The 26,675-nt window shown below is 41.6% G+C and overlaps 1 protein-coding gene and 2 long non-coding RNA genes across 3 annotated transcripts in view; 2 read left to right on the top strand and 1 right to left on the bottom strand.

Moving 5' to 3' along the window:
* Positions 1–10,110, top strand: part of ptger2a (prostaglandin E receptor 2a (subtype EP2)) — a 32,214-nt gene extending 22,104 nt beyond the window's left edge. The window contains exon 4 of the mRNA XM_034176228.1: positions 9,546–10,110. Coding sequence (XP_034032119.1) covers positions 9,546–9,851 — 306 coding nt within the window. The 3' untranslated portion in view covers positions 9,852–10,110. The remainder of the gene's footprint in view (positions 1–9,545) is intronic.
* On the bottom strand, positions 1,088–20,392 carry LOC117515607. Its single transcript, XR_004562193.1, has 3 exons — positions 20,314–20,392; positions 16,822–16,831; positions 1,088–1,098 (listed from the first exon to the last, which is right to left on the bottom strand). It is a non-coding gene; the product is annotated as an uncharacterized LOC117515607 (long non-coding RNA).
* Positions 20,317–26,108, top strand: LOC117515601. Its single transcript, XR_004562192.1, has 3 exons — positions 20,317–20,396; positions 24,571–24,575; positions 26,096–26,108. It is a non-coding gene; the product is annotated as an uncharacterized LOC117515601 (long non-coding RNA).
* The last annotated feature ends 567 nt before the right edge of the window (positions 26,109–26,675 follow it).

The following is a 26,675-nucleotide window of genomic DNA, read 5'->3' as shown; positions in this document are numbered from 1 at the left end:
CCATATTCATTGGTAAGTTGATAACTGATAATATGTCATGGACATGACGAGTGAAGCTCTTCAGCATTTCACCATGTCATTTAGGTCCTTCAGACTTTTTTTGAGTAAAGGCTTCGGTGGAGCATGAGCATGGCTAAAACCCTCAGACACCCCCCCCCCCCCCCCCCCCCCCGCCTTTTTTAGCATTTGTCTTTTTTTTTTGCCTACAATATGGCCAAAATATCATATTGCAATATTGTCATATCAGTATGATATAAGATATGACTATGATTTGACACACAGTGCAGCAACAGTGAAAATGAAACATTCTTAAACAAAACAGTAATAATACCACACTCATTTTGCACTCATCATGAGCTTAAGATACAGTGCCTTCCAAAAGTATTGGAACACTTGGCATTTCACGCATATGTTATACAGATAAAAAAAAAACAAAATAAGATTATAAAATCAAACCTTCACTGTGCCTTGTGATGGCAGCAGCATGTCTGCACATCAGCAACCAATGCAGCGTCTAGTTCTCTTTATAATGTCTGTTGGTCTACCGTCGGTTTGTGGCTTTTTTTCCCCCACTGCGGAGAGTTTTTGTACCATTTCCGCTTTGTGCCTTCATCTACCATAGAGTGAGCCTCGCGCCACACATTATTTTATGTGTGTTTGTGAAATCATTCATTACGCTATAAACCTACAAAGGATTTGGCATTTAATAAACCTGAAAAGGTCTGTTACTTTGTTTAATACACCACTTTCTGTGATAACAGACAACATTTGTGTAAAATAATTTTTTTTAAGTAAATCAGCAAATTTAAAATTTGGTCATTTACTCACACTTTAATGAAGACAAATACATCAAAATACACGTTTTTACTGAAACACTAGGATACTCACATACAGTACATTCATGCCAAATGTATACAGCTGTTTTCTTTAAACTCCATTCTGACTTTTACAGGTATGCATTCCAGACACTGTCCATGCACTGGAAAACCTAAGATCAGAAGTCATGACCCTGTTCCTGCAGATTACTTGTCCTGCATGGTTTCCATGTGTACCTGCAGAAATCACAGCTGATTAGTCCAGTGTGGTGTTTTGTAGCTCCTGATTGGCTGAGCACACCTGACTTAATTAGCAGTGGGTGGAGGAGGGAATGCTGGAAGGGTGTCCATCATGAACTCTGCCATGGTCTTGTTTTGTTCACGTGATACATGCTGTGACATCAGCGGGAGGTTGTCTGGAAATACTAAGGTTGTGCTAAAGTTCCATTATGAGTGTGCTACAGTTGTTTTTGCACGTCACATTGTACACATACGGCATGTTATATCATCAAACTGGCATATACCAACTGTGACGGTTATAGTTTCCTTCCGGTATGTATTCCTGTGAACGCGAGAGCACGTCTTTATTCTTGGCTTGTTTTGTGTATTGTTAATTGCTGTAATTTTTTTCTATGATTGTTTTGACTTCCTTCTTTGTTCTTGCGTTTTAGCTTTCTGCACTTTGACAGGTACTGACTGTTAACCGAAAGGTTCCAAGATTGTAACATGACTCAGACAATGCCGTGCATACATATCATACCATCATTTGAACATTTTTCTGTTTGTTCCTGACTGCTCTCCGATACTTTGGCTGATTTCCACCAAGTGTTGGTATATGAGTGAAGGCTAACGCCAAACTTGATCTTAACGGATTTGTTTTGGAAAAAGTCAAAGTCATGCAGGTTAAAGGTCATGCATATTTATGTGGTTTCTGGAATTGCTCAAGGGAGGTCAAATTTTCCAAAGGTCAGTTATTGGGCTCAAGATCATTGAAATCAAAGGTGAAAATATAACTTTTTCACTGCAGTTTGCACCAAACTTTGCAAACATATGGAGGTGGGATCTGGAGAGGTTAAATTTCCCAAAGGTCATTCACTGAGGCCAAGGTCATGTCTCCCAGGTCTTTTTGCTGAGTAGTAACAAACTTTGATATGTCACTGAAGGATGACCCCAAGATTTCTCTTTAATATTTAATTCTGGGAAAGGTCAAGCAATTTGATTTTCAACCTGATTTGAACCAAATGTGGTGCACGATTCTAGAGTTCCCCTGATAAGGTCTGCCAGAGGTCAATCATTTGGGTGAAGGTGAAGGTCACTGGAGTTAAGTGCCAGATTGCCATAGCCCTTACTGTACAAAACAGAAACTGAACATTCTGAATGTGTCACAACATACTGATTGGGATCAAACAACACGCTCATCCAGAATTAAAGATGCAAAACATTCAAGTTAATGTTGAAATGATTGTTATTGCTGTTTGAATTGTTTGCAGAGTGATATTTATTAAGCATTTTTTTTTTTTTAAGAACAGTTTGTCCAGTAGGAGACCTTGTTCTCTGAGCAGTGACTCCAAACACATATGCCAACATGCTCCCTTTGCTTCCTGTTTGAGAAATAATGCTCCGGGAGTGAATTGTATTTCACAACTCTGCTCAGCCCCCCAAAAAACAAAACAAAAACCCATCTGTCTTTACATGCTGACACACGCAGTCTGGCCTGTGAATAATCACAGTGATGATCTCATAATTGTGTTCAAGGCGACTCTGGGATGAGGACAGTTTGCAACTTTTTGTACTTCAAAACCACTTTGGTCAGCATCCATTAGACAATCATTTTCATTCTTAAATTATTTCACATCATTGCTTCCATTTGTTGTTGGCTCTTAATGCAGTGTCACGTCTCCTGATGAGTTTTGGGAGTTCTCGATGCTTCTGCTGCTCTACTGCCGGCTCGGCTGTGAACAGACATTTAAAACATTAGCGGCGCTCTTGGTTCTTGGATGACGGCTTAGTGCAGCAGCTACCATTAAGCATCAAGATGTTAGCATTACGAGACTGGCGTGACAGTGTTGGTGTCATCACTGCATTCTCACAGAATTTGACATTTTTACTGGAGTCAATCATGGGTTATTTAGTTAGGAAAAATATGACAATAGTCATCCAGGTGGCTGGTTTGTGATGCAGAAGAGTGACACATTCATGGAAAAGAATGAAGCACAGTGGGCATCTGAGAGTCACATCAACTTAAAGGGTGGAAAGTTTTCAAAGCAAGAAATGAGAGGAGGCAGAAGTGATGCGTCATTCAGATGATCTGCCCCACAAACTGTTTGAGGTCATGTGTTCCTGCGTTTAAACGGGACATTGTTTTTCCCCTGACCTCCAGAGAGAGCAGCGGCGGGCATTCTTAATCCTGCAGACTAGTTACGGCTTCCACGGATTGTGTTAATGTGCTGGCTCTCAACCTTGTGCTGTCAGCATGCACAGTTTATAGCATTTAATGCCAGACAAAGAGGACGACGGGAGCTGAATGTCACTGAGTTCTGCAGATTTAAAGCACAGAGAAGGAACTGCTAAATGCAAGGGGTGGGGGGTGGGGGTGGGAGGGCTGCTAGAGTGCCTTAATTGAGAAAGTGGTGACATGACGCGTTGAGAAAAAAAAAAAAAGGTCACGTGACTCCTGGTGCCATCTTGAGTTCAAAATAGCGTTCATTGTTAATCTGTCTGCATGTAAATCCATTACGTTACAGGTGCTGATTTGCCCCCTCACCAGCCTTTTACCCCTCTGCACTCCAGCCACGCCTCCAGATGGGCAGGCCACTACCCTAAGCATGAATCAGTAAAGTTATGTGTTTGCATGAAACGTTGCATTTTAACATCTGACGTTTATGTGCAGTGTGCTGCTCACATTGTTATACAACCCCTGGCAAAAATTATGGAATCACCGGCCTCGGAGGATGTTCATTCAGTTGTTTAATTTTGTAGAAAAAAAGCAGATCACAGACATGACACAAAACTAAAGTCATTTCAAATGGCAACTTTCTGGCTTTAAGAAACACTATAAGAAATCAAGAAAAAAAGATTGTGGCAGTCAGTAACGGTTACTTTTTTAGACCAAACAGAGGAAAAAAATATGGAATCACTCAATTCTGAGGAAAAAATTATGGAATCACCCTGTAAATTTTCATCCCCAAAACTAACACCTGCATCATGTCAGATCTGCTTGTTAGTCTGCATCTAAAAAGGAGTGAACACACCTTGGAGAGCTGTTGCACCAAGTGGACTGACATGAATCATGGCTCCAACACGAGAGATGTCAATTGAAACAAAGGAGAGGATTATCAAACTCTTAAAAGAGAGTAAATCATCACGCAATGTTGCAAAAGATGTTGGTTGTTCACAGTCAGCTGTGTCTAAACTCTGGACCAAATACAAACAACATGGGAAGGTTGTTAAAGGCAAACATACTGGTAGACCAAGGAAGACATCAAAGCATCAAGACAGAAAACTTAAAGCAATATGTCTCAACAATTGAAAAATGTACAACAAAACAAATGAGGAACGAATGGGAGGAAACTGGAGTCAACGTCTGTGACCGAACTGTAAGAAACTGCCTAAAGGAAATGGGACTTACATACAGAAAAGCTAAACGAAAGGCATCATTAACACCTAAACAGAAAAAAACAAGGTTACAGTGGGCTAAGGAAAAGCAATTGTGGACTGTGGATGACTGGATGAAAGTCATATTCAGTGATGAATCTCGAATCTGCATTGGGCAAGGTGATGATGCTGGAACTTTTGTTTGGTGCCTTTCCAATTAGATTTATAAAGATGACTGCCTGAAGAGAACATGTAAATTTCCACAGTCATTGATGATATGGGGTTGCATGTCAGGTAAAGGCACTGGGGAGATGGCTGTCATTACATCATCAATAAATGCACAAGTTTATGTTGATATTTTGGACAATTGAAAGGATGTTTGGGGATGATGAAATCATTTTTCAAGATGATAATGCATCTTGCCATAGAGCAAAAACATTCCTTGCAAAAAGACACATAGGGTCAATGTCATGGCATAGGGTCAATGTCAATGAGCAGATCTAATTTGATGCAGGTGTTAATTTGGGGGATGAAAATTTACAGGGTGATTCCATAATTTTTTCCTCAGAATTGAGTGATTCCATATTTTTTCCTCTGCTTGGTCTAAAAAAGTAACCGTTACTGACTGCCACAATCTTTTTTTCCTGATTTCTTATAGTGTTTCTTAAAGCCAGAAAGTTGCCATTTGAAATGACTTTAGTTTTGTGTCATGTCTGTGATCTGCTTTTTTCTACAAAATTAAACAACTGAATGAACATCCTCTGAGGCCGGTGATTCCATAATTTTTGCCAGGGGTTGTATAAACATTATGTGTAAAAGTAAAACTGTTTGTCTGTGTAGTGTGATAAGCAGATGAACAGTATGTCTCATGATGTTCCAGAGGAAATATGAGGATATTATTGTTATTATCATTATTATTAGTATTACTGTCATCATAAGATATGACGGTATTAGCAATTTATTAGCAAGTTATGTTATGATCTGTATCACAAACAAATTAGCCATGAAACATAATATCCTCCGTGTAGTCAACATTTGACACCTGATTAGTCTCACCTGAAGCTGCAGTACACATACGTGCATGTGCACATGATTTATAGGCTGCCTATGCCTCAGCAGCCTGAAAAGCAAACAGCTTGGTGTTGGAGTAATCCACATATCTTATTTGAAGGAGAAAATGATCCACACCTGTGCAAACATCAGGCTATGAATTCTGCAGAAAGCCTGAGCGCGCATTCTGCGTGCAAAAATCGACTTTATGCTGGACATACAAATGTGACATTTTACACCTGCTTGTATTTACGGGGTGATCCCCAAAGGACAGGCATATGATGAAACCATAGTTCAGTAAGATACATCTGTCAGTCTCTTCTGGTTGTACAGGAAAACTATGCTTTGCAATTCTATGGACATTTCTTTTTCAGTCTGTTTTTAATGGAAGGAATGCATGTTTTTTTATTCTGTTTCTCTTAGTCTGGCTGATGTTTATGCAGTACTAGGTAGTGGTAGTAGCAAGTCAATAATTACTGATGTGTTTCATTTCTTGGACTTTTTTTTTTTTTTTTTTTTTTTTTGCACGCTACATTTTACTTTTTCTTCATGATGAATCATCCCATTACTTTCCTCATAGCCCTCTAACAGAAGCTTTTGCTCTCCTGGGGTGAATTGTAGTGCCCTTCTCATCACCATTCATACAATCAGAGAGCTGGTAATCATAATTTCCAGGATCAGTATACATAACGTACTCCACAGGTGCATGCATTCCACGCATTTTGCAAATCTGAATTATTCCCAGTTGGGACCATGACCATATCAGAAATGTGCTACTGCATAAGAATCCCTGAAGCCATGGTCTGGAAGCGGAACTGTTGTTCAAATTTTCAAACGTTACACAATCATACCCTAATCTTCGCAAACTGCATGGAACACATAATCATCTCAGATGAATGACTCTAATCAAAGCCTCATTTGTGTTTAAATAACCCAATTAACCAGATTTCCATCACATGGATTAACAGATCCTGAATCACCCATTTTATCTTTTCATCACAATATGAAGATTATGGTCCAGGGCCCTCATTTATAAAACATTGCAGTGTGCCAACTGGGCCAACTGGATCAAGCTGCATTCCTCTGCAATGCCACATTGTACCAGATGTGTTGTGGAAGCAATATTACCTATTGCATCCAAGAAGATTTGTCCAAAACTACTTTGGTGGCACTAACAAATGAGAGCACTCTTCAGATTAACAACCTCAGTGTAGACAAATTGGCAGAGTTGGGATGAAGTCACCAGCAAGTCACTCTCAAGTCAAGAATCGGCAAGTCTCGAGTCATAATGACCACCACTTGTTTGCAAACTGACTTGAGACTTGCCAATTCATGACTTGAGAATGACTTGACAGTGACTTCATCCCACCTCTGCAAACTGGCATCAGAATCCCAAACATATTTAAGTGTGGATACCACTATGTCTGATGATCCAGCAGAGGACCTGTCGAACAGCATTCTTAAATAGTCTTTCACAAACTGGAATGCTGCCAGACATCCTCAAAACAAAACTTGGGACCATCATCACACTATTGAGACATTTGTTAATCAAAAGAGGGCTGTGGGACGGGATAAGGTGTAGTGTAGGCTTCATCATCATGTAGAATGCAAAAGTCCCGATTAGGACATGAAGCCCAGTGGTGCTGATGCTTATCCCTAGATAAGCTACAGGTTACTTCCCCAGCCAAGACTGGTAACCTTTTATAGTTGGGTGGGCTGAGGTGATGCAGAAAAAGTTCCTCGTCCAAGGATACAGAAAGTAGCATGATGGAGCTGCATACTGGTAGCCCAAATCCTATTCCATTGGGCTCCCTGCTCTGCAACATGCAATCGTGTTTTCATTCCACACATAAAACTTGCTCCATCACACCCTTGCTTGCCTTTCACCTTTCAAATGATGCAATGCCCAGGAAGAATTGCACAGTGTGCAACTATCAGCAAATCCCAGGGACACACCTTTGATAAACTGGGAACGTATCTCCCATCACCTGTGTTGTCACACGGTCAGCTGTATGTTGCTTTTCCTGGAGCAAAATCATTGAGAATCATCAGAGTCAATGTGGAAAAGTCAACACTTGAAACACAGTTTGGCAAAAACATTTGCATTTGCATGGCGGCACTGTGACTTAGTGGTTAGCAATGTTGCCTCACAGCAAGAAGGTCATAGGATCACTTCCCACCTGGGGCCTTGCTATGTGGAGTTTACATTTGCTCCCTATGTTTGCGTGGGTTCCCTCAGGGTGTTCTGGCTTCCTCCCACATCCAAAGACAAGCTGCAGGTTAGGTGAAGTGAACACTTTAAAATGTCCGTAGGTGTGAAGGTGTTTCTCTGTCTATATGTGGCACTACGATAGACTGACGTCCTGTCCAGGGTGTACCCTGCCTTGCGCCCTATGACTGCTGGGATAGTCTCCCGCTAACCCGTGACCTTTAATTGGAGTAAGTGGGCATAGCAAATTGATGGATGGATGTTGTGTACTCAGAAGTATTATAACAATGTTATGAATGTTTACTTTGTAAAGTACAACTCAGCAGTTTGTAGTGTAAGTTATGCTACTCTTTCCACAACTTCGTAGCCATGCAGAGCCTTATATGCTGTTACAAACCCCCTCCGAGAATCTTTCTGTAGCCTGACGTGCACCTCCCAAAAATTGTAACTACATGTTGAGACGACGCCAACTACATCATTTCCGGAATCTCGCTTTTGTGGTTTTACAATGAATGACTTTCATTGGATAGTAGGCCAGTCTTCAATGATGTCACGCCACATTGGTGGAGTATTGGATTGTGACACCCACCACCCCTGACTGTGAACTTTGAAAGGTTCAAAGTGATTGCGTAGCAGAGTTAAGGAGTAGTACAAGCATTGATTTCTTAGTTTTTTTTATTTATAATAAATTTGCAAAAAAAAAAAAAAAAAAAAATTCATGTCATTATGGGTGTTGTAAGTAGAATTTTGAGGGGGGGAAAAAATGAATTTACTCAATTTTGGAATAAGGCTGTACCATAGCAAAATGTGAAAAATGTGACGTACTGTGAATAGTTTCAGGATGTACTGTAAAGCGTTGAGAGGTTTGTTTTGTAACACATTATGTTCATAGCATAGTAATGATTACTTTATTTCAGGTAAAGATTATTATGAGCATAGCACACTGCATGCTTTGCACGCAGACATCCTGCTCTGTGTACACCTAATCCCGTCAGATCTCATAAGTGTAGCAGAGTATGACAGGTCCTGACTAGTCACTGGCTGGGAGACCACTTCGAAAGACCAGGGGATGTATGTATTTCTCCATGTGCAACTTGTGCCAAATTCCAGTGTGCCTCTGTACTGGATCTAGTGACCCCTAGAAACTGGGAGAAGCCAAAAGACGACAACAACATTGCATGCCAAGTGTTTAAGAATTTGTTCTGATTCCTTTATGAAGTAAAGTGCATTATGGTCATAGCACATTGTTTGCTTTATATTTAACATTAAAATGTTAAAACACAATTACAGCTACATATTAAAATGACAAAAGTAAAAACACAATTTTACATGTTGGGGGAAAAAATGCACAAGCGGTAATTCTGACAAAAAGGGTATAGGTACAGGAAGTGCTTGTTGGCCACTTTTTGTGTCTGCTAGACTTTTGATGTAGGAAAAGTACATTGACATTTGGGAAGCAGTGTTACTACCCAAATGGCAGTAAATTTTATATTTTGTAATTTTGCTTTATTACATCTAAATTTGTTTGCACTTCTTGGCCACCATAATTTGGCATCAGCATACAAATGATAAAATATCAACAGGTACAATGGAAAGTTTCTTGCCTGAGTTATCGTATTTTACTCTCACAACAAATAAATTTGGACTGTATGTTATAACGATTACTTTCGTCATTCATTGTGTTTGTCTGACTGGGGCCATAAACTTGTTCACTCACTGGAGGTTGTTAGTGTGGATTTATTGCCAGGATGTGACTGTGTCTGCTGTTACACATTGTGTTATCTCTCAGATGTTACTTAGCAGGCAGGCCAACATGTGACATCGTTCCCACATTTAAATGTTTTTCCCCCGTCTCTCTCTCTCTGTCCATTTCTCAGACTCGTGTGTACATAAACTCTACAGGACAGTACAACTCAAGGCCAGAGTCTCATCCTCTGGACCTGATCGCTCTCCGTTTTATCTCCATCAACTCCATCATCGACCCCTGGGTCTTCATCCTGCTCTCTCCCAGCATGCTGCACTTCTGCTGGGCTTCGGTCTGTCAGGCTCCTCTGGAACTCTCCAGAAGTTCGGTCTTTAAGTGTTCCCTGGCCAAACAGCCGTCTGCCTGCCAAGTAGAACTGAACCACCCGGCTCTGGACTACAGCGAGCAGCTAACGTCAGTCACTGTAGGACACCTATGACCATTGCAGAACTTTGACGTGAACACACTATCGTATCATCTTCTGAATGGGATTGTGTGGAGATCACACAGCTGTGATGAGCAGCATCTCCCACGCAGGTTTGCACAAGTTAACAGCCACCACTTGAGTCTGATTGATGAGCTACTTCAACCACTTTCATCTGTGCCTCTCACCATTTGACGAGTGCTTACAGACCTCTCTGGAAGCATGCTGGCTTCATTGGAGCTTTAGGTTGCAAGCATAAAAATTCAACATTTTATCTTCTTTGCTGCATGTTTATATTTTTTCATCTGTTAAATGAAAACAGATTATGATGTAAGCTGGGAAATGATGCAAGACCCAAAGAAAGAGACTTCCATCCGGTTCTGAACATGTTTAGAAAACACAGTGCATCCGAAAAGTATTCACAGTGCTTAACTTATTCCATATTTTGTTTTATATAACGGCTGAGTGGATCCTTGTCATTTGATTGGTGCTTTGTATGTCACGTGACATGGATTATTCGTACCATTTGTGTTGCGTTGCATTTAGCATGCAAATTTGGTTCCATACATTTGGTACCTGCACGCTGCGAACCCCGCCCACAAGTGCGGGTAGTGTTTAGCTAAACGTGGAGTTTGTTTTGCTGACTGGAGATGATAATTCTTATAATACACACACACACACACAAAAAAAATCCACTCCACTGTAAGCTGTTTGGAGGCATGAAGAGCTGTTTGGATGAAAAGCTGATGTGATTTTTTTTTTTCCGCTGGACTGAGGAACTACACAAAGTCTTTTTTTTTGTGGAAGTACGAAGTCATTGCACAGCATCACTGGAGTACACATCACAATTTGGACACCTATTTAAAGTTTGTGTTGGACTTTAGTAGCAGTGGAACACCAAAATGTAAGTCCCTTTTCTGTTGTTTATAAATTAATAAAATATCAAATGACAAGGATCTATTTTAGCTGTTATATAAAACAAATAATGAATGTTTTTACATACCATTCAGCTCGGATTCACTTCATTGAATGGTATGTTCCAGCTTTCACCTCATTAAATATTTGTACCATTGAACTCATAAACATTCATTATTTGTATATAATGTTACATTCTTATTCCGAAAAATTCTACTCACAACACCCCATAATGACAACATGAAAAAGTTTAGAAATTTGCAAAAAAAAAAAAAAAACTAAGAAATCATATGTACGTAAATATTCACACCCTTTACTCAATACTTTGTTGATGTACCTTTGGCAGCAATTACAGCCTCAAGTCTAAGTTTAGAGCACCTATCTTCGGTGCACAGCCATTTGCAGATCTCTCCAGAGATGTTCAATTGGTGCAATTGCAGGAAAGCGCAGGCAAAAACCATTTGGATAGTCAAAAAGTAATAGATTATCCTTGTACCAGTTTCACTTCAACAGCTTGCTTGTTATTGAAATAACTGCATCGGAGGAGGAACTTATCACCCGACCGTCATACAAATTACATTCACTTCAGTGTGTATAGGCAGCTGAGAAGTCAAACTAAACTGTTTTTTTTATTTATTAACTGGTAGATTATTCCACAAGATTCATGAAGGGAAAAAGCTCTGCCGCCTGTTGGATTTTTTTGTTTGCTTGTTTTTGCATACCTTGGAGACACTTCATTCCATCCATCACATTATGGAACTACCCCATGTCCTGGTTCATAAGCACCCAGGCAGACCACTGGTCCATCTCCACCTTTTGAAAGTAGACATAGCCAGGAGATATGTGCTGTTTTTCACATGCTGGGATCATTAGCACTCAGGCGCCTGTGCACTGTCACGCTCAGGGAAGTTCACCACATGGCCATTGTGTCATAACAGAGGTTCCCTCATAATGCAAGTAGTAGTCCACGTATTACCAAAGACATCTACTTGTCACCTTAGATCACTGTTTCCTGTCCAGGTCTTACAACTACATGGTAAGACTGTTAGCACCAGAACCATAAAGACTTGAACCTTTGATCTCCTGCCAAGATTTTGGCATTGTCTAGTGATGTAATGACTCCAGGAATCTCATGTCTCGATGTACCCAACAAATGAATGTCACTGTGAAGATCAGCAAATCTCTCAAGAGGTTTGACACTTTCACCACATACATTTCTTATGACTCAGGCCACAGAATCATTGAAGGACTGGATCCAGGACAGTCACAAACCCAGACACTCTGAGACCACTTAGCTTCTCAAATGCTGCAATCCCAGGAGGCAGAGGCCAGAGTTCAGCCCCAAGACTTTCTGTGTGACACAAAAACGGCTCTTTTTATTGTTAGTTTCAATTCCACATGACAGAAGCTTTAAATGTGACACCGATGTAGCCATACATGACACAAACTGTGCCCAACGGCTGCTTCAGCTCTAAAATTGGAGACGGCGCATTCAAATAAAGTTTATCTAAAAATTTTCATGACCCAGGACAAAAGTTATTTTTATTCACGTGGGTTTCCACAGGACTGTTTATAGGGAACAAAGCACTTTTCGTGATTGCTGTTAAATTGCGGCCCACAGTCCAAATGGAACATGTTGTGACTGTAGCCTCTTGCAAAATGATTTTCACTCTGCAGAAAAACACAGACTCAAACTCTGTCGCAAACTCCACAAAATCAAGTTAATAAGGTGGTAACATGTAAAGGTGGCCTGCAGCTCATTACTAAATGCAGTATTATATTAGAGTAGCATCACTACTGAACTTCCAGCAAATGCGGGTGAATTTGTTCTTTTTTTTATGTTTATGTAAATTTTAAAGTTGTGTACGGTGGCCAAAGAGGTCATAACACTTCCATATTAAAACAAACACAAGTGCAAAAGGAAAAAAAGCACTTCAACAGCAGGTCAATTTAATAGATTAAGAAAATGCTTGCAAATACAGAGAACACAAATAAATATAACATGGGGCAAATGCAGTAATTCAATTTGATAACATCTGCTACTTCAAAAAAAATGTAGGTGTGCATTTTTTTTTTTTTTCAAATGTGAATGAATTTGTCTGTCTATATGTGGCCCTGCGGTAGACTGCTGTCATGTCCAGGGTGTACTCCACCTCTCACCCGATGACTGATGGGATAAGATTCAGTCACCCCACCCATCCATAACCCTTGACTGGAGAAGGCAGGTAAAATGACTCAACATGTTTGCTGCAGATTCACAAAATCCACGTTACACTCTGCAAATAGCCACAATACAAAGTACAAGCAACACAAAAGAGGTTTGTGCACGGAGAACTTTTAGTAATGGACCCTTCAAGGAAGTGCTTTAGGCCTCTCTCTTTTTTGGGGAGGGGGGTAACCATAACAGATCTGATATTGCAAATAAATTGTAAAAAGGATTTCTTTTGTTTTTAAATACATACATTTATTGGAGGGGGGTTGATTATAGGAAGGAGGAAGATGGCTTAGTTTCATATTTGCCAAATTCTATATTGATGAACATAAATTTAGTCTGTGTCAACCCCTCCCTCTTTTTTTCCCCAGAAATGACATTTAAAATCTTTTGCATATTGCTCAAAGTTCCAATAAATAAAAATGCAAACAAAAGCCACCAAATGATAGCATTTGTTGGTATCTTTCATTGTAGCCTTTTAGGTGTGTTTGCAATGAAATGTTGAGGGTTTTTATCTATCATTTTTTTTTGTTTGCTTGCCTCATGTATTTTTTTTTCTGTTAAATAAATAAATGTGAAAATATAGCTAGCTTAAGAGTAAGATACTCTGTGCCATGTATGTCTGTTGTATTGTGGCTATTTGCAGCATATTTGTGTTTTTATGTGTGCGCTGTGTGGGTTTGCAGCCAAGATAAATAATGAAAATAAATCAGGGCTTGTGCTCAGGTGAAATTTGTTTCTTTTCTCCAAGCTTGTGTTTTCCCAATTTGCAAGACTTTATGCAACTACCTGTTGAACTGATGCAGATTTTTCCCCCTCTCATTTTTAAGTGTTTTCTGCATTTGCTAGTGTTGTGTCTATTTGGAAGCATTTTAGCTTCTCCCAGCAACTATATATGCTGGATTTATGCAGGGTTATAATGACATAAAATCACAACTATTATTACAGCATGCGTATTTATAATCAAATCATGATTAATTTTATTTCATTGATTATGCTAGATTGAAGATTAGGGCTTATGTACAGGAACGGGTTTCCTAAAAAAGAGAAAAATGTGGTGAAAAATTACATTAGAATGTGGATTTTAAAAAAAAACAACTTATGTAAGCATGAAATTAAATTTTAATTTTAAAAAGATGCTAACATGTAACATTTTGAGAAACTTAAACATCAGGTAAACGTTGTGACTGGGTATTTGAAAGTATCAGTGTGTGCTGTACTTGTGTGCACATGTGTTTTGTTTTGGCATAGTTTTGTGTGAGAACTGCAGTTTATTGCCTCTTTTGGTCTGTAATTGTTTGTGAGCTCAGCATCAAAATGTTTACAGCTTCCTGTGGCTGATTTGTGTGTTTATGTGTGTCCCAGATTGCACTGAATTGTTATGATGTGGAAACATGAGCTACCTGAAGTTATAATCTCTATTTATAAAGTACTGTATGTGGAAGTGAAGGCACTGAGCTGGTATGTGTGTGCATATCTTCACGGCACGTGTAAATAAACATCCATCAAAATATTCTGTTCAACCTGTTTTGTAACCTTTTTCCTCTGTGTACACACACACACGTACACAGGTTGTACATGTGTCAATTCAATTTATTTCATTTTATGTAGTGCGAAATCACAACAAAATTACACAAAGGCGCTTCACACAAATAAGGTCTAACCTTACCAACCCCCAGAGCAAGCACACAGGCGACAGTAGTAAGGAAAAACTCTCTTTGAGGAAGAAACCTCAAGTAGACCAGACTCAAAGGGGTGACCCTCTGATTGGGCCATGCTACCGACGCAAATACAGACACAAATTACAAAAAACAATTCCTAATAAAATGAATTAAGAGTAAAAAGCATAGTAACATACGATGCCAGTATGTTAGCCATACGAAATGGAAAATAAGTGCATTTTAAGTCTGAACTTGAAAGTCTATACAGAATCTGACTTTTATTGATGCAGGGAGATCATTCCACAGAACAGGGGCACGATAAGAGAAAGCTTTGTGACCCTCCAGACTTTTGATCCACCATTGGGACACAAATTAGGTCAGCTAGGTAGGGAGGTGTCAGTCCATGAACAATTTTATAGGCTAGTAGCAGAACTTTAAAATCTGATCTCACTGGGACAGGAAGCCAATTAAGGGATACCAAAATGGGTGTAATGTGGTCAAACTTTCTGCTTCGTGTCAAAAGTCTGGCAGCAGCATTTTGAACCAATTGGAGACTCCTAATGCTGGACTGCGGTAAACCAGAAAATAGAACATTGCAGTAGTCCAATCTAGAAGAGACAAATGCATGAATCAGGGTCTCAACATCAGCCATAGACAGGATGGGAAGAATCTTCGCTATATTTCGCAGGTGGAAATAAGCAGTCCTCATAATATCTCTAGAGCAACACCCCCACCTTGCTTCGCATCACGAGGGCTGTGACTAAATGTGTATGCTGGTGGGCAGGCCTCATTTAAGGTAAGGACACCTGTAGGTTTAAGCCAGGTCTGATGGTTATGCCCCCCTGGTCACCTCCCCAGGAAGGTCTTCCAGGCACGTCCAACTAGGAGGAGGCCGTGGGAAAGACAGAGGACATGCTGGAGGAATTATATTTCTTAGATGGCTTGGGAATGCCTCGGGATTCCGCAGAAAGAGTTAGAGGACTTGGCTGAGGATAGGAAACTGCTGTAAAAGCCCCTTGGTCTGCTGCCACTGCGACCCACACCCGGATGAATGAATGAGTTATGTGATGTGATGCTGTGACTCCAAACTGATGTAATGAAAACACGTCATTTGATGGTATTTTTACAGGAGTATCATTTCCCCCTCATAATTAGTCATAATTCCATAAATATGCTGATTGTTTTGTGCCAGTTAGTAAGCATGACCCAACCAACCAAGCAAACATTAGAAACGCATCAGCCTTAATTGAGTTTCTGGCCCATTAGCGCTTCGTCCATAAATTAACCATGTCCGTTTAATATGATAATCTTGTCCATTCTTGTGCTTTGATGAACTCACAGGAAGGAAAGAGTCAACATGTGTGTTGAGTTTGCATTTGAAAACATGCAAGAGATTTTGCTCCCTTGTCGACACATGGTTAATTCAAGACAGAAATGCCACAATACTGACAGCAATATATACACATTTTTTTTCAAATAAACTATATGTATGATCCCCCATTTGACAAAAATCAGGATCCTCAACCTTGTTATCCTGCAACAGCAATCAGGAGACAGCGTATACAGGAGCAACCACTGAAGCCTCCTGTTTTTTTCTTCACTCTTTTCCGGGCCATGCTACAAAATGCAAAAAACGAAGTTAGTCTGTCCCTTTAGGGCTCCTGTATTAAGATGGTGGTATAACATGGCGATCTCCATGACGGGGCTGGCACCCATATCGATATGAAGGGCTCATTCTAAATTTATGAAAACACATCGGTAATTATATACTAATTAACAGTCAGGAATGCTGTATCCCATTTGTGTTCATAAATACTCCTACACACTGTAGTTTTAAAAGAGTCTATACTACAAGTACGTCTTGTCTCATTTCATTGTAATGGTTTGCAGAGACAAAAATCACAAACCCAAAAAAAAAAAACAGTGATATTGTCGAAACACTTATGAACCTGAATATCACAGCAGTAACTCTCTTTCTCTCTGGTCCGAGTATACGTTTGTCATCATTAAGAAATATATGGAGAAACATGTTTTGTGTCTCACTCGAGTGATGTAATGTAGGAGGATAATGGTGGTGCACATATCTTTCCTTTTAAAGTGACTGGTTTTATTGTGTGTATCTTTGTTTTCACTTAGGTGCACATATTTTTGTGTGAGGAGTTAATATTTGCTCAGGAATCAGGTTTAATAGGCCAACTGAAGAAAAGCTGGAGAAATATTAACAACAGAGCCAGAGCAAAAGCAGCATTCAAGTTTGCCAAAATGAAATACAGGACTAAAAAGCTGGAAGTGCTGGACCAACACACACACACACTGCTCAGAAAATTAAAGGAACACCTTGAAAACACATTAGATCTCAATGGGGGAAAAAAAAATCATGCTGGATATCTCTACTGACATGGACTGGGCAATAGGGATGAAAGCATGCCACATTGTTTGATGGAAATGAAAAGGGTGAACCAACAGAAGAAGCACTACTGCTTGACCAAGCTGTACACCAGGACTCGAAGACTACACAGACCAACCTGAGCAAAGCCTGGATTGACTACAGGAAGGCCTATCACTCAGTGCCTTGCACATGGATACTGGAGTGCTTGGCACTATACAAGGATAACAGTGCACTGACAACCTTCATCAGGACCTCAACAAGCCTGTGGAAGGTGTCACTGGAGGCCAACTCTAAGGCAAGTGCACAAGTCGACATCAACTGGAGAATATACCAAGGCACTGTCCCTGCTGCTGTTCTGCATAGGCCTCAACCCCCTCAGCTAACTCATCACAAAGAGCGGCTATGGATATTGATTCAGGAGTGCAGTAACCATCAGCCACCTCCTGCACATGGATGGCATCAAGCTGTATGGCAAACGTGAACAAGATATTGCCTCACTGATCCACCTCACCAGGACCTACAGCGAAGATACCAGGATATCATTCGGATTGGATAAGTGTAGCCGAATGGTGGAAAAGAAAGGGGAGGTGATCCAGACTGAGGGGGTAGAGTTGCCAGAAGGCAGGACAGCAGACATACAGAACAGCTACAAGTACCAATGGCAACCATGATGAAGATGCCAGAAGGTGAGTCACAGCCAAATACATCCAGAAGGTAAGACAGGTGCTGAGAAGCCAGATCAGCGGTCAAATAAGATCCGAGGCATCAATACATACACTCTACCAGTCATCAGATACCCAGCTGGAATAGTACGTTGGCCACAGGAGGAGATAGATGCCACTGATGTCAAGACATGAAAACTCCTCCCAATGCACGGAGGTTTCCATCCAAAGTCCACTACTCTGAAGCTCTATGAGCAATGGAAGGAGGGAGGGTGAGGATGAATGACAACCAGATCCACAGTGGCAGGAGTCTACCACAGCCGACAGGACCCAAGTTGCAGGTTGTGCAAATGTGCCTTAGAGGCAGTCCAACACACAGTAGCAGGATGCAAGCTGGGACAGTGTATACTGAGAGGCACAACCGAGTGTTGGGAATCATGTACAGGAACATCTGTGCCACAAACGGATTAGAAGTCCTCAAGTCCCAATGAGAGACGCCACTGAAGGTGGTTGAGAACGACAGAGCTAAGGTCCTGAGAGGTCGTAGCCCTGGTGTCTGGTGTCTTTTTACAAATCAACAGTGGGAAGCATCCTAGCTTTTTGCATTTCTGTGTGGTTTACCGAATGTTTTGTTGCAGAACAGAGAATCTCCAGAGAATCATTAACATAGCAGAAAAGAAAAATATCATTGCTTGCCCCCTCCTCTCTCCGTCAGACATTGCAAGCAGCCACATTCTCTCAAGAGCTAAAAACCATCATTCAGGACAGTACACACCCTGGTCATCATCTGTTTAAACTGCTACCCCCGGCAGGCACTACAAATCTATCAAATCCAGAATCTCCAGACTCACAAAGAGCTTTTTTCCACATGCTATAAAACAATCATTGCATTAAACAGTCACTGACATTAGCCCTCACCCCGCCACCTTCTTGCACATGATCACTTGCCCATGTTTACCTGGATGCTCTGCACTTTATACTTTACATTGTGTATTTTAAATTGTTGTATGTGTATTTTATTATGTAACTTTATTTATTTTACGTGTACCTCGTGGAGTTGCAATCTCAATTTAATTGTTCTGCAATAGTTCAACAACAATAAAAGCTTTCAATTCAATTCAAATTCCAGACAAGCAACTGCTGGCCAACCAACCAGACATGGTGATGGTTGACAAGAGAAAGAAAACCACAGTTGTGATGGATGTGGCAATCCCAGCTGACAGCAACATCAGAAAGACGGAGAAAATGAGAAAACAGAAGTACCAAGAGAGGGAGCAACTGGAGCAGATGTGAAAGGGGAAGTCCAAAGCGATCTGAGATGGAGAATATTATACATATAGTGATAGTGAGGCAGTGAATTAAAACTGCAAAAATTCAGGTTTTTTTAAGCGATCATTTTAAAATAATTTCATAAGGAAGTGCAGCAGATATTGGAACTGACTAAACATGTATTTTGTTTGCTGAAATATAATCTGTGGATTATAAGAAACTAAAATTTGTACATTTTTAGCCAAGGTGTATGTAAATGTGTGTGACTGTATTGTTTTATTTGTAGCTGAGGCAGTCATGATACACTCTATCATGGCTTTTTTAGTGTAAACACCGAGTCAAAAGTCCTGTTTGGCTTCTGTGTTGAAATGATGCTTTAAACTTTCACTGTTTTTCTCTTCCCCAGTTGCTCTGAAACCACATCCTGTACTTCTCTGCAGTCATGAGCACAGATCTCATGCCTCATTCAACGTCAGGTCAAAAAAAAAAAAAAAAAAGAAGCAAGTTAGCATGTGAGAGGTTCCCCTTCTTCTTAATGTCCATACTTATTCACAGCATTTAGAGCTGTGCTTTTTCACACTCATCCAATAACAGTGTGTATAATGTAAAAACACTGCTTAGGGCCCTGTCCCACTGACGTTTAGGAGGATTTGCAGATGGAATGTGCACAAAAGTGGCCCACATCCGCCAAACAACCGCAACAACCGTGTAACATTCCTGTATGAGTCGGCTGCCATCCGAACACGTCCGTGATCATCCGCAGAGGCACGCATGTCCGCAACCAGGATTTTTGAGCGGCTCAAAAATCCTGCTGCGGATGAGATCCGCATCACTGCCTGAACACATACACAGGACATACACAACCAACGCGCTGCATATCCCCTGTCATCTGCTGATATCCGCAACCAACGGGTTGGCGCGGCTTGGAGGCAGACCGGGACAGTGTGCAAAACAGATATGATGCGTGCCCCGCACGGCCACATCACGGTCGCAAATGGTATGTCGCGCATGCAGACAGAGTGGGCACGGATGAAGCGAGTGCATCACAGCCACTGTGCCCCTCATGGGGGCGCCTCTGCGGTCACCTTCGCTTCTGTTCCCTGTTATAGCCGCTTTTCTTCCTCATGTATTCGCTGATCCACCCCGGGACATTTGTCATTTCCGCCCACCTTTGTTGAGGACGCTCAGCTTTTGTCTCCTCATTTCATGCGCAAATCCTCCTAAACGCCAGTGGGACAGGGCCCTTACTCCCAAATAACACGGTTGAGGAAGCACCTCAACAATCAGCCCTCTTTCAATTTGATCAGTACTCTGCAGGCACTAAGATGACAAAATCCCACATGTGACCCTTTATGACCTGTGGGTCAACTTGAGTCTGGAAGCATGTGCGGGTGCTGCACTTTGCCGGATCCATGACACTACAGAAAGGCCTTGGGTCCTGGATGGCAACCAGTGATGTGCAGTCAGGGGAGGCAGGTGACGCTGTGCCTCACCTGTCATCATAGAAAGAAAAAATATGAAATGAAAAAATAAATTAAATGGTTATATTTATCCACCGATTTGTACTATAAAGTTATTTTCCTTTTAACTATACCAATTTTATATAATATTTATTAAACATCGCCTTTTTGTCAACAGCTGTATGTGTGTGTAACGTGTGTCATGTGCTGAGCAAGCATAAAACGCAGTTCTCCTGCCTCATGTTAGGGGGCACTAGGGATTCTTCTTGCAGCAACTCCTCAGCTGCAGAAACACCCTGCTCAGTGTGCCGCTTTCGTCGGAGCAACATCTCTTCTATAGATAGATTTCTGATGACGTCACGGATTTCCCACAATTCTGCAGTCTGCCATGTTGTGAGTCAACTTTGTCACTGATCTATATTATATAGAGATCAGTGACATCACCACGATAATGTTGACGTCAAAGCCGAATAAAAATAGCAAGAAGGAAAAAACAATATATCGTGACACACTGAATCCAATTTGCAAAGCAAGGCATTTACAGAAAATTGCTGAAATTGCCAATAAAGACCCATACACGATTGGAAAAGAAGAACGGTGCTCGGACGAGGAAGCGCTCCCGACTATTACCTTCCCAGATCTTGTCAGCTATTTGGTATACGGTGTGAGTGCGTACACATTAGAGGAAATGAAAGCCTACAATTGTTGTGTACGTGCAGACGAGGATGATTCGAGCTAGAACAATAACACCGGGATTTATGCTGCGCGCACAGTTGTTGCGCTGATCTGCAGCAGCGCTGGCATTTTTATTATTACTGATCCAGTATCACCTGAGCGTTTTGAATAATTTACCAACAACTGAGTGCTAAAAGTCATGCTGAAACGATGTGGTGTTCTGCAGCCTGCGCAAAAGCATCTCCACGTTACGCATCGCCAGTTAGTACAGGATGGATCAAACCATCTTCCTCTGTCCTGTGCGCAGAGGAAGGCTTGCAAGAAAATAAATGTGACAATTTTCATGTGCTCACAGTGATAAAGTGCCAGAATGGAACCTGGTGTGCATCCATGGAAAGCTTACTTTATAGACCTCCGTGTGCCGCCTGCCCCTGTCATAGGTTAACAGTCGTTGCGCAATGGTCGCAAAAAAAACTAACACCTTTGGGCTATGACCTCAGATCAGGTGATACCACCCACTGAATTTAAGCAGCATATTAAATGGCGATGATTATATTGCATTCTTGGCAGATGTAATGAGAGTGAGTGCGTGTCTATGTATGTGTGTGTGAGAGACAGAGCAAAAAAAAAAAAAAATTCAGTTAAACATCAAGTTTTACTTCTTGCTCTGATGGCGAGCAACAATATGTGCCTTGATTGTCAGTATATTGTCACTTGGGACAATATGTGCCGGCATCTCTTTTGTTAAACTGAATCAGTGCCACACAACATGACAGCTAGCGCAAAGGGTCGTGGGAAATGCGCCAGAGTGAAAACCCATCTATTTTGGCATTGTGGGATAGCTCACTGGACTACTTTCGTCTGACCCTGCACTGAATTTGAAGATGCTGCTGGATGAGTGCGAGTATTGACTTATGATCATTTAGGCGTAAAAACACACGAGATACACAAGTTCTTGTGTCAAATATACTCCTGATGTTTTTGTTGTCCATCAAAACGCACCATCAACACAGGTCTGGGAACTACTTTTTGCGCAGGAATTCATCAAGCACGTCGGCCACAAGTGCGTACTAATACAGAATACACAGAAACTGGATAGTTGTTCGGCCAAACAAAAGAGCGTCCGCTTTTAGCTTGCCATAAGCTAAGCTACTGGCACACATGAGAGCATGCTGCAGAATAAGTGACAGCAATCTACAATTTACAGTCAGCAAGTTAAGAGCCACGGTCCATTTATTTTACTTTCAGACTGGAGGATTACATAGCCAAAGTAAACAATTTTCTAAACTGGACTTTCAATCAAACCCTAATTAAAGGAAGACCAAGGAGCTACAAGGTTTTTTCAGACTGTGGGACAGAAGACCTGCTCTTTTCAAACGGAGTGGGACACACTTAAAGTCTGGCTGTGTGGACATCCAGCAAGAAAATGCCTTTTCTGCTGCCTTTTTTTTTTTTCACCATGTGACTGTCTGGATTCAGATGGGATATTGTGACCTGAAGAATTTTCTCAAACACGAGCGGGTTGACCACTCACATTCAAAGCCAGAAAGGATGACTTTCTTGCCTGGCAGTGATCTCCACTGAGACAGAGAGACTTTTAAAACTGACGGAAGATAAGGAACACTTACAAACAAGCCATTGATGCTTTTGTTTAGAAGGAGCGGCACATGTGGACTTCATTTATAAGTAAAGGCAAGACCATAATATTTTTTTTTTTATGTGCTTTTTGTGTGCTACAGTTTGTATGTGTAAAGAATGCTGATATGAAATTTTACACATCACCTGTTTACTGCTGTCAATCAAATGGTGACTAAGCTGCTCTGTAGGGTTCATATGTTTGTAAATCTGATTGTGATGAAGTCAGTGCCTCACCAGTCATCAACCTCACCGCACGTCACTGATGGCAACCACCCAGGTGGATAACCGGTCCATTCCCACATCTCTAAAATAATCATGTATCTACCACAGGCAAGTGAAATGTGGGCATCCCCTTTGCCTTCTCCAGCTACTGGGGTCCTCAACACTCAGACAGCTGGATCATGCACAGAGAACCAGCCCACTTGGACAAAATGTTGTAGCTGACTCGTCTTCATAATGCATGTCATACTCCTCATTCCAGCAGTACCCAAGGATCCTTTGAAGACAACTTGTACCAAGGACATCCAGTTGTCACCTTAGGTCACTGGTTAGCATTCAGTCTCAACCATGCAGCAAGAAAAGCAGCAAAAGGACTCTGAAGACTTGGACCTTTGTTCGCCTGCACCTCTGTCCACAGACGTCATGACTCTATCAGCTCTTCCCAGGTGTGTCTCGATCATGATCAAAGTCCAAGGACCCACATACATGTATGTCACTGCTGAGATAAGTGAATGTCTACAAGTTCAACTCTTTCACCGCACACAGATAAAACGTCTGATGGCTGAGTCCAGGAAGCTGGTAAAATGTGTTAGTCTTGTTCCAGGATAATCTCAAACCCAGACACTCTCATTCCTCACCTGTGGGAGCTCATCTGTAGGTGCTTTGGAGTAATTTCCATCTAAGATAGTACATAGCATAAAGCAGCTGTAGACTAAAACTAAGAATGCTGCAGGCTACATATTGTAGTTTTCTACTGTTTAATTACAGTGAAGGACTTTAAAATTCAATGCTCTCCCAGAATGTTTTTTTTTTCCCCAGCTGCCCCTGGTTGCGTGGAACCACAACAGCAGATCTGGAAGTGATCCACATTGGGATTTGGCACAAATCTTTTATGCAGGATGCTCTTCCTCACTGCAGTTCCATGTTGAAAACACATACACAGCTTCTGGCATTCGAGAGCGGTTTTGCCAAGTATTAATCAGGATCTCCTCTGCTGTGTATAGGGATACATGAAATACCTCCCAGAATGTATTATTTATTTATCTTACTGCCACACAGCAGCAGCTCAGTCAGACAGCAGCAGCATTGTTGTGATTCTGGTATTTTGTACTTCAACCAGTCGACATGTATACACTGTAAATACTACTGAATGTCATTGATAAGATTACACCTCAGAAAACACCTCCACTCCCCGTACCAATGGGCCTCTGGGACTGTAAAGGACTGACGTTTTTTTCTTCCCAAGAGATTTTGGAGGTACAACCATAAGGAAGACAGAGCCCGTCGCTAACAGTCCCTGCCACACCAGACAACAGGAAGGCTAAGGTAAGCAGCTAACTGTCTAATCTGTCTTTTGAAAAATATTTAGTGAGGAAAGGGATAGACCATTAATCGGCTATCACCACATTTACCTCCTTAGGGATCCTTTCTGTGCTACCAAATCCTTCAAATAACGTTTTTCCTTGTACATGGTGACAATAAGTGCTTTGCATTGTTTTAGCGTGCCCCATATATTTACATTATTTAGCCAATTAATCTATGTCAGTGTTTGTGTGCTACATCAATAGTGCACAATTAAAACAATTTTTATCCCAAGTGGAAAAAAATTAATCTGAAAACATCTAAAAATCGAGCCCAGGTAGAAAGACACTAAAGCTGTCTTTCAATTTTGATGCCCATTTATTTGCAAATTACAACTTATAGGATCTAATGCAGGGGTGCCCAAGTTCAGTCCTCGAGAGCTACCTTCCTGACACTCTTAGTTGTCTCCCTGTTCCAACACACCTGAATCCAATGAAAGACTCGTTAGCAGACTTCAGTAACAGCAGACTGGGTTTAAATTACTCCAAGAACCCAAGTTTGTATTTGATAAGTATCAGTAATATAGTTACTATGAAAGCTAATTTGAAGTCATACACCACGTTTCTGTTGGTGACATGACATTTGACCTTCGGTGATCTTGAAAGGTCAATCTAATTTAAAGTAGAAATTAAAAACTGGCTAAAGCTTCAATTATGGTTACTATTAAACACTAATATAAAGTTCTGTATAGACGTCTGTAAGGCCATACCCCTCTCAGTCAACTAAAAGCAGGTAACACCAACCACAGGGATGCACAGCCAGAAGCTGGTGTAAAAGTGCAGGGAGGGGCCCTGGCTACCATCTGGGAGGGTGATGGGGAGACCACAGGAGGAGAGAAGAGACTAGACACAACCAGCTTGACACAGGACACACAAAATGTAGGGTGGATAAGACAGGACCGGGGCAAAGACAGACGAACAGCAGACTGACTGAAAACTCTACAAACTGGGAAGGGACTGACGAACTAGGGGCCAGCTTTCTCAATGAAGAGTAAACCAAGGCTGACCGGGCCCAATGCCACATAATGCTATAGCGGCAGACTAACACAGCTGCCAAGAGCACTACCACCTCAGCCACCAACTCTGAGATAAGCAGAGGCTGGCAGCCATGAATGCAGTGAAATGGTGACTGTAGAGAAGACCAGCAAGGAATTGTGGACGTGGGCATATTCCACCCAAATGACCTTGTCTGCCCATTTGGTTGGTCACCGAAAGACTAAACACCGTAATGAAGTCTCCAACTCCTGGTTGTCCCACTCCGTCTGACCAATGGTCTCGGGGTGGTACCCTGAGGTCAGACTGACCGAAGCACCTAACAGCCTGTAGAATTCCCTCCAGAAGTTAGACAGAAATTGGGGACCGCTATCGGAAACAATATCAACTGAGAGATCACGCAGGCAGAAAACATGTTGGGGAAGTGACTCGGCTATCTGTTTGGCAGAAGGGAGTTTGGTGAGGGGAATGAAATGAACGATTTCAGAAAAGCAATCTACAACTGTGAAACCGACTGTATTACCTTGCGATGGCGTCAGATCAGTGACGAAGTGAAGTGAGAAGTGGGACCAGGGATGTCGGGGAATGAAGAGATGTTGGTATGCGGTGTCCTAGAGGGCTTACATTGAGCACACACAAGACATACACCAAGGAATTTCTTTGTGTCTTTATTCAACGTGGGCTACTAAACCATTGTTGAATGAGCGTAAGGTGTGACTCACCCCAGAATGGCACATCAAGTGTGAGGAGTGTCCCCACTGCAGCACCTGAGGTCGGACTCCCTCCGGGACAAACAGCCAACGAGGCAGACACCCAGGTGGGACATGGGCAACGACAGAGGCGTCCCTCACCGACTGTACCACATCCCACGAGAAAAGCCCAACCATACATGAGAGCGGTAGGATGGAGATCTCCTCCCGGGGCATGTCATCCGTGCAAAAAATGCAAGACAAGGCATCAGGCTTGATGTTCTTGGAAACAGGACGGTAAGACAGAGTGAAAATGAATCTGGTAAAAAAAAATAGGGCGCACCTGGCTTGATGGAAATGAAGGCATTTGGCAGTACGCATGTACTCTAAATTCTTATGGTCAGTCCATTCTAAAACTGGCTGGCTGGTCCCTTCCAGCCAATGCCACCATTCCTCCAGTGCCAGCTTAGCTGCCAGGAGCTCCTGATTACCCACATAATAACTGCACTCCACCACAAACAGTTTCTTATAGAAAAAAGCACAGGGATGTGCCTTGCTATCCTCAGTGGAACGTTGTGACAGAACCACCCCTACTCCCACCTCAGACTCATCCACCTCCAATATAAACTGCCTCATGGGTTCAGGAATGGATAGCATGGGGGGGGAATAATAGATGCAAAGAATGAGCAACTGTAC

This window comes from Thalassophryne amazonica, chromosome 1 (genome assembly GCF_902500255.1).
Source record: "Thalassophryne amazonica chromosome 1, fThaAma1.1, whole genome shotgun sequence".
NCBI classification, from domain to species: domain Eukaryota; kingdom Metazoa; phylum Chordata; class Actinopteri; order Batrachoidiformes; family Batrachoididae; genus Thalassophryne; species Thalassophryne amazonica.
This window is presented reverse-complemented; position numbering and strand designations above follow the sequence as displayed.